We start from the raw sequence: 13,917 nt of genomic DNA, 5'->3' as shown, positions 1-13,917 counted from the left end.
CATCCTTTGAAAGTTCTTTTAGATCTACTTTCTCATGTTTGGTAATGAAGTTTGGCAGAGAAGTTATTTTATGGAGATGGAGCTGAGGCCCAGAACAGTTTAAGAACTCGTCCAAGGACATCTAACAAGAAGGTCCCAGAACTGAGACTAGAATCCATTCTGACGTCCAAAAGCCAAGAAATGTAGTTGACAGTAACTGTAAATGTCCTTTTATTGGGAAACTACTAACATCTCTGCTTTCTTTTTATGCCACAGAGGGCCCTACATGCAGGATTTGCAAAACTCTATTTCTGATTAGAAGAGAGTCCATGTAGAAAACTTAAGTGTTTGGTAATAGACACATATTAAGAAGGAAAAATTACGTATAATCTCTTTTCTCTTTAGTATGTTCAACCTTGTCTTCTCACTTGGGTCCCTCCTACTGGCTTTAGACCCACTAAAGTCTCTGCCATGAAAAAAAACCAGTAACCACACTAACCTAAATAACTTGGGGAAATAGCATTCTGACCGGATACCAGGAGGCCCCAAACAGAAACAGTGCAACAGAAATAGCAAACTCTGTTTAATACATTTGAATGTCATAAGGGTATGGTTTAGAAATGCTGAAATTATGTATATTTTGTATATATCAGGGTTGAAAAAATCAGAAAATATAGAGAATGAGAGCTTGGTTTCTCACTGTCTGAGAAAGAAGCCACATCTAAGGAAAGGAAAAAGCTAGGATGAACCCTTGGTTCTGGGCTGGAACTCAAGGTATTAGCATGATGACATACTTACAGTTAGAGTGATAGAGCAATAAACAGAGATAGGCGTGTGCATGTTAGTATGTGTGTGTGTGTGTGTGTGTGTGTGTGTGTTTCCTACCTATTTCCACTGAGAGGGCCTGGAAGCACTCACACTCCCAATAGACGTTGACACCCTTAGCATTCAGATCTTGCTTTTTAAATACCTTTTGCCAATAAAAGGATCCAGGGGCACTTGGAAAAGTAATTGATTCTAGGTCCGGGGCAGGAAGAATGCAGGATGCTGAACCTAGAGCCATCTCCTGGGGCCAGAAAGTAAGGAACTACTGACAGAAGGGGTGGGAGCGTGTTGAAGGGGCACCAAGCCAACCTTGGAGAGAGCTTCCAGTGGCCGATGCTGGAGCAGTGTGACCAGCGAGATCGAATTTAGTATTGGGCTGTAACCCACAGAACAAAATAAATATCTGTAAATCCAGACTAATATAAGAAATAACTGGGCAAGAAAGGGCGGCTCTTCCTTGCAGAAGAATTCTAATTAATACACGTGGAAGGAATGAGGGAAAGAAAAGTCCTTGTCAGCCACGATCAGAATCCACAGATGGATGTGAGAATTAGTAGATGAAAGTTTGTGAAGAAACGTGACAGCTACTAAAGTAGCTCTCCCGAGATACTGACTTAATACAAAAAGGAAGATAGTAACTTTGCCCTGGAGAAACCCGGCAGGTAGCCTTTCAGTGGTGTTGAAGCTCACCAGCAGTAAGGTGTGCAGACATCCTGTGCCCCCTGCTGGGGCACCAGAAGGACTCATCATGCCTCTGGTCTCCGTGCCAGAGCTGTGTGACCTCAGTCTCCTAGGAAAACATCCGACAAACCCATACGGAGGGACTGTCTACAAAATCACTCTTCAGAAGTGTCAAAGCCATGACAGACGAGGAAAGACTATAAGGAATGGTCACACATTGAAGAAGACTACAGAGATATCGTAGCCGAATTCTGTGTAAGCTTCTGAAACAGGATGCTAGGGAGAAAAGTGACGAAGGTGGAATGAAGTCTGTAGTTTGGTTAATAGCACTGTACCATTATTAACTTCTCAACGTGTGTCGTACTGCGGCTAGATAAGAGGTTAACACTAGGGGATGAAGGTGGAACCCTACTGTTTTTGCAACTTTTTTGTAATACTAAAATTGTTTCAAAATTAAAAAAAAAAAAAAAGGTAAAAACCAAGCCAACAGGGGTAAAACACTTGTCAATCCCACATCTTCCTCCTCTCTTTATTGGAGGGCGAACTTCTTTCCATACCTCACCTCCCATTACTCTTTAGCTCACTCCCACCTAGTTTTTGCCCCATTTGCTACTAAAGCAGTTCACCAGCGACCTCCAGACCACTAAAGGTAATAGGCACCTCCCAGTCCTTGTCTTGACCTCTTGGCAGCTTTCAATATTCCAGATCAGTCCCTTTTTGAAACTTTTTCTCTTGCTCATCCGACACATCTCCTCGTTTTCTTCTGACTTCTCTGGTTATTCTTTTCCTTTCTCTGTTAGATGACCCTCCTTCATCCAGCTTCTCAAGATTGCCATTCCTCGGTGCTCCATCTAAACTCCTCTGCCAAACCCATATTTAAGCATGGAGTGATTCTGTGCGCGTCCAGCTACCATGTATGCGTAGATAAATCACAGATTCTTAACCTCCAGCCCTGCGCATCTGCTGCCTACATGAAACTTCCCCTGAACCAAAGCAAATTTATGAGCTAAAGTGCATTCTTAACACCAGATTATCTGCATGGCATTGTAGTTGATGTGGAGAATTAGAAGCTGTCCTTGTCTTCAAGCAGCTTACACCTTAAAACTGTAGAGATGGGCCTTGCAGTATAATGCTCACGGTTGTGGACTCGGAGTCCCGGACAACTGGGTTCAAATCATGGCTCTGCCAGTAATGGTGACATGACCTTGAGTGAGTTATTTAGCCTCTCTACAGGCCCTAGTTTCCCTTTCTATAAAATAAAATTTTTCCTCATGAATTTGTCACAGAAATGAAATGGAATCATGGGGCCCCTGGGTGGCTCGATTGATGAAGCATCCAACTCTTGACTTTGGCTCAGGTCATGATCTTGGGGTCGTGGGATTGAGCTCCCCGCCCCAGTTGAGCTCTACGCTCCATGAGGAGTCTGCTTGAGGATTCGATCTCTCCCTCCCCCACTCCCTGTCCCCCGGCTCACACACACGCTCTCCCTCTCTAAAAAGTATGGGATGAATTCTAGAGAAGGAGACCTGTGAACTGGGCTGGCTAGGAAAGACTTCCTAGAGGTGTTCGGCATAGAGTGGAGAGTGAGTAAGAATGCTGATTAAAAATAAACTGTGTAAAGAGATAACAGGCTGTGATAGAAATAATAAAGGATTTGTAGTAAGGAAATAGGTAGGCATTGGCTTTCCTGCCGAGTAGCTGTAATTTTAGATGAGTTCATTTTTAAAGCCAGCTTCTTCATGTGTAAATCACAGGCATCGCTTACTGCCCTAACCACCTTATATAGTGGCTGTCCGTAATGGGAAAATACTTGTCGTACAGGAAAAATGGTATAACTTCCAGACGTCTGTGTTGATCGGTACCCCTCAGTGGAGAGGGTGGCCTTTAGAGTTGGAAACACCTAAGTGTGAATCCACTGCGTTCACACCGGCTATGACCATGAGCAAGTCACTTCAACTCACAGCTCTACCTTTCTTATCTCTAAGATGAAACCAAGTTCTTTGCCTCAGTGTAATGTTGTAAGGATAAAATAAGTTTACTCTTCATTTGTGGAGGCCCACTAGCAGCCAGGCAGGGGGAGCACCACACACAGGAAAGCGGGGACACATGGAGGAATCATTCAGTGATGACTCCCATCAAAGCTAAGATCGATTGCTGTATGACTGTGTATTTAGCACACGCAGAAGTCATTTCGGGCAAATAACGTGACAAATCCTTTTTTCAGATCCCATGTTAGATCTGGATATTCAAGAATTAGCCAGTCTTACTACTGGTGGAGGAGATTTGGAGAATTTTGAAAGACTGTTTTCAAAGTTAAAGGAAATGAAAGGTAATTGGCTCCATCATGTCTAACATGTTCCTCTCCTGGCGCTCCTCTATTTTATATGGTAGGATTTTGTTTTGTAACCACTGATTGGATTCCATCCTCTGGTCTCAGCTGTCTGGAGACACCTGGTGACTGGGGGACTGTGCCATCCTCTGTTGGTAGAAATTCCCCCGAGGAAAGTTTTCCTCTTTCTTCACTCTCTCTCCTCTTACTTTCCCTTCTTTTCTTGCCTCTCTCGGTTTCTTTCAGTGTGTCTCATTAACCTGGAATCAGTAAGATCCCTGCCAGTTTTCTCACATCATCCCCATGTGGAAAATCGGGAAGACTTAAACTCCCTAACAGCTGTAATGACTGCGCCATAAGCATTTGTCTTTGAAACCCATCTCCCATCTTCTAGCGTTAGAACATCCGTACACTCCAGACTCTCCTGTGCTATTAAGCGAATTTCTTAAGGTCTGTTTCCCCCCTAGACAAGGCTGCGACGCTTCCTCACGAGCAAAGAAAGTTGCATGCAGAAAAGGTGAGACAACCAGCCACATATTTATTGAGTATCTATGAGAACGTCTGGTACTGTTAGGTATCCCACTCATTGACTTTTAGATGTCTCAGTGTCAACTTTTCATTGGATGGTAGCTTGAAACTAATTGAATGTTTACACAGTAGTAATATAATTGCTGTAGTCAAACCAAGATTTTTCAAATGTTGGGTGACATGGAACGTTCATTGAGACTCAGGATGTTTGCCTTCCTAACTGTTGGGCTGGAAAACCCTTAGTCGTTTTGTTTTGTTCTGTTTTGTTATTACCAACGCGACACATGTTCTTGGCAGGAAATGTATGTGGTTTATGGTATTTCATTGTATGAATGTGCCCTCATTTATTTATCCATTTCCCTTTTGGACATTTAGGTCATGTGTGTTTTTTTGCTTCTATAAGTAGAGAAACTGTGCATAATCTTACACACCATCACCTTTGTATGTCACTCTGATTTCGTCCTTAGTGTAAATTTCTCGAAGTGGAAGTCCCTGGTCAGGGTCTCCAAGGGCTTGGCTACCCAGGGCTGGAGGGCTGGAGGGCTGGAGGGCTGGAGGGCTGGAGGGCTGGAGGGCAGGGTGTAGAGCGTTAGGCCTTGATCAGTTCAGCGTATTGACTGACTCATGAACCAAGCTGCAGGGTAGCTCTTGCCTAAAATGTGCTGCATGCTTCTCTCCACAGGTGGCCAAAGCCTTCTGGATGGCAATTGGGGGAGACAGAGATGAAATCGAAGGCCTTTCCTCTGATGAAGAACACTAAGTCGCCCGCACTAGGATTTGACTGCCTCAGACTCTTCCCTACTGCACCCAGTTCTGTTTGGCCAGACTTCCCAGCATCCTGTTGGCCTCCTGACTTAGTTCTAGGGCTGCCTTACTTTTAGTTTTTAGTAGGGGGTAGTGGGGCTTTTCTCCCTCAGTATAGTGGAAGGGAGTGAGGAAGGTAATGCCAGCAAGGAGTGACAGTTTTCCCAGTACAGAGGCCTGGGTGGTTTGCCCCAGCTGCAGGAGGAGGCCACCATGCCATTCCCGGCCCACCTTTAGCAGAGTGTCCTCTGCAGTCACACTCTGTCACTGTGGATCAGGAGCTGGTGCCGCCTTTCCTCAGGCTTCTGGATTTTCCGCCTGCAGGGAGCTTGCCCACCCTGAGCTTTGGTGCTTTCGATGGTAGGGAAGGAAGCAGCAGACTTGATTTGTGCCACGCAGTAGGTGGGCCTGGAGTCACTGGCTCTCAGCTCAGTCTCACGCAAAAAAATGTCTCTGGCCGTTTCCTGTGAAAGAGTGTCTCAGCTCACACCAGAAACTACTGAGAAACGAGGGTGAATTTTTAGACAATGATAGAGGAGGCCAGGGTATCCTCCTCTGGTAGGGATAAACAAACCCATCTACCAGGTTGCTCTTATTGTGGGGGCGGGGGTGGTTTGTGTTTAAGAGAGAGAAAGAAACTTCAGGAATTCCCTGTTCTGGGCCAGTGAAGCGGTCTGTGACCTTATCTGGAGGCTTTTGCATTAGTCCTACCAGGAGGAAACTCGTCTTCCTGAGAGCTCAGTGAGATATCAGAGCTGTGCTGTCACACTTTATACCCTCAAAACAAGGCAACTTTCCCCTCTTTGTCTCTGAGAACCCAACAGATCACTGCCAGCACGGTCACACTGCAGGGTGCGTGAGCCGGAGAAGGAGGGAAAGGATGTGAGAGGTTAGGCGGTGAAGCTCTGAGGGCCAGTGTGATGTGCAGGGCTCGGAGTGGGGGCTCAGCTTCGGGGGAGCCAATCCCCACAGGGAACGTTTCCTAAAGAAGGGTGGGAAATACAGCAAATAAAAATCCCTATTTCTGTGTTTGTAGACACTTGGGAATGTATGCCATTGACCTTCACTGTGGTAGCCATTGTCACAGTTCTAGACTGGCGCATGGTGCCCCAGCTGGCTGGTGCTGGCGAACAGGCTGACAGCCCCTCCTGGCTTAGCGTGGACTGTGAACTCCTTAGGTCACCAGCAGAAACAAGCTTCAGACCCCTCTGTGCCCCGCTAATCTCTGCAGAAGGAATGGTGGGAGGGGTGGAATGCTCCAGGCCCTGGGCCAGGGCAGCCTTGACCAAGGAGGGGATGGTTTCAGTGATTGGAGCATTCAGGAAGAGCCATCATCGCAGGCAACATTGGCAGTTATCTTGCTTGGTGACCCTTTCTCCCCCCTTTCCTTCCCCCCCCCTTTTAACTATTCTGAAGGTCTTTGAGACAATAGTTGATCACCATTCCATCATCTTTGAGGTGGCTACATTAGCTGTTGATAAGAATGCAAGGGAGGTTGGCTCTGGGTTGCAAAATGAAAGGCAGAATATTCTTAAAACATGAAGGGTTTCAGAAAATATATCAGGTCACATGGTTAGGGAACACAGACTAGAAAAAGCTGTGAATGTGATTTTCTGGATTAAACAAAGCCAGGTGATTAAAATATGATTTATTTATAAAGTCTGCTAATGTGTGTTATGATTGTTGTTTTTAGCAGGGCCTGTGTCGGGGAAGGCTTCCTTCACACTGGGCGTAGGTAGTGAATAACTGGAGAGTTGGTCAAACTCACAATTTTGGAGTCTCCCACATACATGTGTATCAACTGACCTTTTCAAGACCTCAGCGTTCGGGGCGTCTGGATGGCTCATGGGGTTAAGCCTCTGCCTTCGGCTCAGGTCATGATCTCAGGGTTCTGGGATCGAGCCCCGTATCGGGCTCCGTGCTTGGCAGGGAGTGCTTCTCCCTCTGCTCATCCTCTGCTCATGCAAGCATGCATGTGTGTGTGCAAGCTTACATGCATGCACACACACATACACTCTCTCTCAAAAACAATAAAAACTTGAAGACCTCAGCTTTTGGGGGCTGTTGGCCCCTTCCAGGGGACATCGGGGATAAAGTATCCAGTGCTTGTCTCCTAAAGGCCCATGGTAAGAAGAGTGATCATGAGCTAATAGTGTAATAAAAGTTGTGTTCTACCTGGCCACCTGCGTGGCTCAGTCGCTTAAGTGTTTGACTCTTGATTTCGGCTCAGGTCATGATCTCAGGGTTGTGAGATCAAGCCCTGAGTTGGGCTCTGCACTGGGCGAGGGGTCTGCTTAGGATTTTCTCTTTCCCTCTGCCCGTCCCCACCCCTCTCCCACTCCAAAAAAAAAAAAAAAAAAAAAAAAAGTTGCAGTCTATCTAATGTGATCTATGTACATGCCAACACAAGTTCCTATGGACAGTCTGGGATTTTAAGTGAGACTCGTGTTCTCCCCCTAGCATTTCTCTATTTGTGTAACAGAGTCGGGCATGCAGTAGGCCCTGAATTTTGGCATTGATTTGGATATGCTAGTTTGAAAAAACTGATGACAAAAAGTTTGAAGGTCCACGAGTACTGGAAGGTAAGGAGAGACAAAAATAAGCTTTTTTTTCCCGCTGAGAAAATCATGTGTTATGTAATAATTTTAGAGTGATGAAGACATAGATATTTTTATAATTTTAAAATATGTTATCCTGCCAGAGTGTGAGAAGATTGACAGAACCAGTTTGCTTTCTCTCTATTTATAGAACTTGGCCACATCTAATTCAGAGAAGCAAGAGATTCAGGGACGCTAGACTTGGACGGCTGAGTAATATGGGATGTGGTTCAAGGACCATCGAGCATGTCAGGCCATCACTGTAGACTACTTGTAACTCATGAAATGTGATCTGTGGCTCCCTTCCTGTTCCCCACTGTGGAGAGAAGGGGATCAACACCGTCACTGTAGCTTGTTGGATTCCCTTAACCTCGGGCCAGTCTCGTAACAATGGCCATGGAGAGAGCACGTGGAGTGCCCCTTGCTCTGCGCTGGGCTGCCACAGAAAAGCAGCCTTAGAAGAATTACTATCTGAGGGTAAGCTGAGAGCTCCGTGAACTATTCTGAGTGCTTGCGGACGCAGAGCTAAATTTAGTGAACATGTGTCTAGTGTGGTCAGAGGCTCTGATTCATTGAACGTTCTGCTTGATGGAGACAGAGCTTCAGAGAATTGTGTAATGAGTTAGAGTCCTTCACCGCCCCCCCCAACCCCAGATTTAAAGCAGTCGCACAATTTAGGTACGGCATTCTGTCATTAAATACCAAATCTTATTGGAGGACTCCAGGTGGAGGAGATGGAAAATCTAGTCAAGTGTGTACCACCTTCATGTAGGAGAACACCCTGACGATGAACTTCCCTGAAATTTGTGTGTCTCCTAAAAGCAGGCTGAACGTGCAGGGTGAAGTTCATGGTTTGACTTAGATTCCACTTAGGGTTTAGTGTAGAGCTCCATCCTTGCGTCTCTGGCATAGAAGCTGTTGCAGAAAAGATTTTCGAAATTCTCGGTTTCACATTCTTGGCACTATCTAGCTTGTTATTAACACCTTGAGTCTTGCTCTTTGTGCAGATACCTTTACGCAGAGTTTAGTGTGTGTGTTTGTAGCACTAAAGCCAGAGTCTAGACTAGGAAGCAGTTTCCTCGATGCTGAGGTGTTTCTCTGACATGCAGAGTGGACAATTAGGAAGAGAGGTGGTAGCAACCACATGGGCCTTTTGTTGGAACACCACTGAGCCCCATTCCAGCCGTGAATGATCCGTGGTTCTACCTCGTTTCCTTTTGAAAAAGTACTGATTCAGAACCTGGACCTCGTGGTTATTACTGCAACTTTAGAACACAGGTTTGGGAAGAAAAAAAATTTTCCCTCTAGCAAGCTGTCATATCTGTATCTATCTGTTGATAGGTCTAAAGCCTCTCTCCCCACGAGCACAGATCTGGGAGGCATAAACAGGTCACGTAAAGCAGTTCTTGACCAGCCTCCGTGGTTCTCGCCTGTGAAGGAGGTGACCAATCATTGCCTCTCCCTTTTCTCTTACCAACCAGGTGGCTTCCATGCTACAAAATGGGGGCTAAGTGAGGTCTGGGGTAGGAAACGGCACAGTTTGGGAGGCCATCCTCTTCATCTGAAGCCCAAGGACAGAGTCTGCACCAATCCTGCCACTCTGGAAAATTCTCAGGATGTCATCAGTGGGGAAGTTAGAAGGCTTCAAGGTTGGAGTTGAGGAAAAGCAACCATAAGGCGTTCCTTTACCCAGGTGAGAGATGAGCCTGGTTTCAGGGTCCAGCACTGCCTGTGAACCTTCCTAGTGCCAGGGTGGGCCAGGTGTGGCAGAGACCACAGACTTGGGGAAGGATGTGGATTTTCTCTGGAAGCTCCTCATCCAACCCAGGTGACAGAAGGGGGCAAGCAAGACGAGGCCACAAAGGTAGCATGCTGGGGGAGCAGGTGAGGTGCGGCGTGACCAGCCTCAGTTGCCATGGGAAGGGGAGACTGGAAAGTGCACCTTGGAGCAATTCTCTCAAACCTGGGCCCACACTGGAGCCACCTGTAGGGCCCCAGCCCAGAGTTTCTGGTTCACTAGGTCCCAAGTGGAGCATGGGGAAGTATGTTTTGACCAGCCTGGGTGCTTACTGATGCTGTTGGCCAGGGTCCACACTTAAAGACCCACTGACGTTGAGGAAGTGATGCTTAAATTGAGCCAGGGGCTTGGGTATGGATTGGGGCAGATGGGCGAGTGGAGGCAGCAAGTTCTCAGTGGAAGTTGCAGCATGGACAGAGGTGTGGAGAGAAAGCAATTGGAGGGCACCTGGGTGGCTTAGTGGGTTAGGCTTCTGCCTTCTGCTCAGGTCATGATCCTGGGTTCCTGGGATTGAGCCCCACGTCAGGCTCTCTGCTCAGTGGGGAGCCTGCTTCCCCCTCTCTCTGCCTGCCTCTCTGCCTGCCTCTCTGCCTGCTTGTGATCTTTGTCAAATAAGCAAATAAAATCTTAAAAAAAAATTGGGGGGCACCTGGGTGGCTCAGTGGGTTAAAGCCTCTGCCTTTGGCTCGGGTCATGATCCCAGGGTCCTGGGATCGAGCCCCACGTCGGGCTCTCTGCTTGGCAGGGAGCCTGCTTCCTCTCTCTCTGCCTGCCTCTCTGCCTGCTTGTGATCTCTGTCAAATAAATAAAATCTTTAAAAAAAAAATTGGAAAACCCTCATAATCCAGTTAGAGAAATGGTGGTAAATAGGGATGGAGTGAAACGTGGAGAAAACCTTGAAATGCTGCTATGTGGTGCCATTGCCTACTCGGGAGGTAATCACGGAGGCCAAGGGGTCTGGAGCGGAAAACACCTCTAACCACAATTACATTGCTGGGAAATCTGGCAGCAGTAGTAGCCAAAACTAACCGATTAACACTACCTGCCTGGAGAGCTGTGTTGAGAAGGATTCTGAGGCTGAGAATGGACCCCGCACTGGGATTTGTGGTTTTTGCTGTGGGTAGAGAAATGGCATGGTGGTCCCCGGACTGGAGGGCACATGTTAGCAGGACAGTAGAATAGCTGGGATCAGCAGGAATCAGGAATGAATTGGAGTGGCCTGCCTTCACGCATGAGTAAGGACTTGCAGGGTAGCACAGTGGAAGCAGATGCAAAAGATATTGCTAAGGTAGAACCTGTGAGATGTGGCCACTAACTGAGTCATTAATTCGGCAAAAGTTGGTGGCCCAAAAAAAGCAGGGCTATGAGAAGATGCAAACGCTGCTCTCTGGGAACTCAGCCTCGAGGGGAAAGCAAACATGGTTACCACACAGTGGGGCTGACTGGCAGTATAACCACGGAAGGCTTCCTGGAGGGGATATCCGCCCTGAGTCCCAGAGCATCAGTGACAGTGCTTGGGTGACCTGCTGGAGTGTCGGGCAGGCCCGGGGTGTGGGTGTGGACTGGGGAAGAGGGCTCGTCCTCATGGAGGGGAGTCCGTAAGGAGCTCCACCGCCTGTTCACTGCCGGGTTGCGGACTAACAGTGAGCGGTGACAGCCAGATGGGGCCAAGTGCCAAGAGCCGGGGGTCCCTGATAAAGGCTTCGGAGCTTGTGCTGTGGCCCGGGGCATCTAAGGTCATGTGGATCACACGGCCATGCAGATGATGCTTTCCCGGGAGCACAGGCGGAGGTGGGGAGCTATTGAGAAGCCCGTGTGGTCTGGGTGCTAAGGACCTGAAGTCCAGGACAGGGGGCGTGGACGAGCAGGACTGGGTGGACGTGGGGGTGAGGAAGCGCGGGGTGACTGTGGCTTCCGGGCCGGTAGGCCAGAGGAGAGGGATGTGGTTTAACGAGGGCAAGGATGAATTCCACTTCCACGATCGTGAGTGTGAGGTGCTGTGGCATCTCCGTGCGCCAGCGGGCTGTGGGATACAAGTCTGAAACTTGGGGCTGATGTCTGTGCTATAAATACGGACTTGGGAGTCATTAGCATTAATGTGGCTTGAAATCATGCGGGGAGATGAGGTCACTGAGGAAGGAATGTCAAGAGTGCTTACAGTGGTCTGGGAACACCAGCCCGGTCAGAGTAGGCACAGGCCCAAGAGAAGTTCGCCTGCGAGGCAGGGACCGTCAGGGGGTGGGGCCTTCCTGAAACGGAGGCTTGCTCAGTAGGGGATGGAAAGATGCCTCGGACCTGTTCAGGACTTGGGGAGGGGGGGAGAGGGGGGCAGGCTACTGATCAAAACTGGGAGTCCCTAGAGAGTGCTAGCTTGAACGAGCTGGAAGAGGGGACGGGTTGGGGCTGCTGTGATTTGGGTCCCATTTACTAGGCAACTAGAATTTTAAGTTGTGGATCTAAAGGAACAGGTTGGGTTAGAGTTGGGGATTTGAGTCACTTGCTGAGAAATACTAGCTAAAACCTTGGGGAAGATGGGGACAGGATGGTAGAACTAGTAATTCTGAAGGTAGGACTTCACTGCAGGCCGTGGGGGCCCAATCTCTAGGCCCAGGGGTGCTGCCCCTGTGAACTTGGCCTCTGTTCAGGTGTGGGAGGTATTTGGGGAGTTCCTTAGCAGGAAAAAGCTGGACAAGTGGCCCGGCTAGAGGATTATTTTAGCCCCATGCCATTCCCCACCCCTGCAAAACTTGTTTATCCATTTTAATCTTGTTTCTTAATCCACATTATCTGGGGTCAGTGAAGATTCAACCAAGTAGTCTCTTTCTCCTTGGGAGTTTTCAGAGGCACTGACCAAGTCCTTGGAGCTGCAGTGTGAAAACCTTTAGGAATCTAAAACTACCTCCGTGCCTGTGGGGGGATGAATCTGGTGGCACTCATCTTTCCTGTACTTGAAGGCCTCGGATGAGAGATTGGATGCAAAATGCCGACACAGGGATGGCAGCGCTGGGACTAGTGTGGTGCTTAGATGTGGGAAGTGAGGGAGAGGTACCTGGTGTGACACCCCTGACCTTTGCTGGGCTGAGCTGGAGCTCCTGTTGTCACTGGAGGGCGGGCTGGCACTGCAAGGTACCCTGGGTAAGTGGAAGAGGCTGGGGCAGAATGGGGGGTGGGGATGAAGACGTTTCTGAAGCCCCTGGGACCCCCTTGGGGCTCCCTTTAAAAATCTCCCCACCCAGCAAGAGCTTTTCAATGAAAAGTTTATTAGAAGGGCACTTACAGGGGAAAGAGATGACACAGATCTTTAACAATAGGGGTAAAATGCTTAAACAGGTGCTCTGCTCTTAAGATACAAAAGTTAGAAAAATCTAAACCACTATAAATACGTACATGCTTTTTACAAAGGTGTTCAAAGGTCAGGCTGGCTGAGAAGTGAAGGTCACCCAACACCCTTCACACTCTGTCCCCGCCCCCCCTCCCCAGCTCCACCCCAGAGAGTCTGGAAGAGCCTCCTTGCCACAGCAGCAGGGAGGTGAGTGAAGAAGGGGAGGGAGTGGGCTCTGGCTCCATCCCTGTGGCTGGAGATCTCACTGCTCTGAAGGGATAGGGGTTGGGTTCCGAGGTCCCTTGGGGAAGAGCCTGCACCCCCCCCCTCCCATTTGTGCGTGCTGCCATGTGCTTAGCCAGTTTGGTTGCGGGGGGGCTGGTAGCTTCTGGACGCTGAGCGCTGTGCCCTCAACCAGCAGCGTTCAGAACGGGCTGGGCCCCTGACTCTTGCCCAGAGAGACCTTTCTGACTTTCTCCAAAACAATTAAATAGTTCTCTGTCTTGAATGGTTTTAAGAAATTATTACATAAATATAAAAACACCAGAATGCTAGAGTGTACATTATTTCAGCATAAAAAAATCAATTACAGAATCACTGAGAGCATTTCTCAATCCAGTTTATATGATCGGCTAGCTGTGTTTCTAGAAAGTTGCCTGGACCTCATCATGTCCCCACTGCCTGCCACCCTTCCATGAGAGACCCCTCCTCTTCGTGTCAGAGCCACAGCCTGCTGGGTATGTGTTTTGCTTTTCTACCCTCTTGAGAAGTAGTGGATACTCCTCAGGTGGATGATCTAGAAGGGAATGTTCAGGCCCCAAAAAGAAAAATGGTACAACACAGCAGTTGCGTTTTTAGTAAATTGGGGACATACTATAGATCTTGGGGCCAACTCTGCCCCTTAAAGTCACACAGAGCCCAGCATTAAACTCAGGCCCACTCTTGCTATGGGTAACCCCCCTGGGAAACCGGCCTGTGAACAGTCCCCAGATTCGTCTTCCTCAACCTTTTAAGGACAACAGAGATGGGCCTCAGGTGAGCTCTGGGCCTGGGG

At 48.2% G+C, this 13,917-nt stretch overlaps 1 protein-coding gene across 2 annotated transcripts in view; it reads left to right on the top strand.

The window, feature by feature from the left end:
• Positions 1–7,005, top strand: part of LOC111153360 (alpha and gamma adaptin binding protein) — a 50,041-nt gene extending 43,036 nt beyond the window's left edge. Inside the window, exons 8-10 of one of the 2 annotated variants that reach the window (XM_022512350.1) lie at positions 3,710–3,814; positions 4,282–4,331; positions 5,025–7,005. In XM_022512350.1, the coding sequence (XP_022368058.1) occupies positions 3,710–3,814; positions 4,282–4,331; positions 5,025–5,102 (233 nt within the window). In that variant the 3' untranslated portion in view covers positions 5,103–7,005. The remainder of the gene's footprint in view (positions 1–3,709; positions 3,815–4,281; positions 4,332–5,024) is intronic. The other variant, XM_022512351.1, reaches the window with a different exon arrangement.
• Positions 7,006–13,917: the final 6,912 nt, after the last annotated feature.

This window comes from Enhydra lutris, unplaced genomic scaffold (genome assembly GCF_002288905.1).
Source record: "Enhydra lutris kenyoni isolate GAN:26980312 unplaced genomic scaffold, ASM228890v2 scaffoldscaffold31, whole genome shotgun sequence".
NCBI classification, from domain to species: domain Eukaryota; kingdom Metazoa; phylum Chordata; class Mammalia; order Carnivora; family Mustelidae; genus Enhydra; species Enhydra lutris.
Note: the sequence above shows the minus strand (reverse complement) of the source record. Positions and strands in the feature narration are given on the sequence as shown.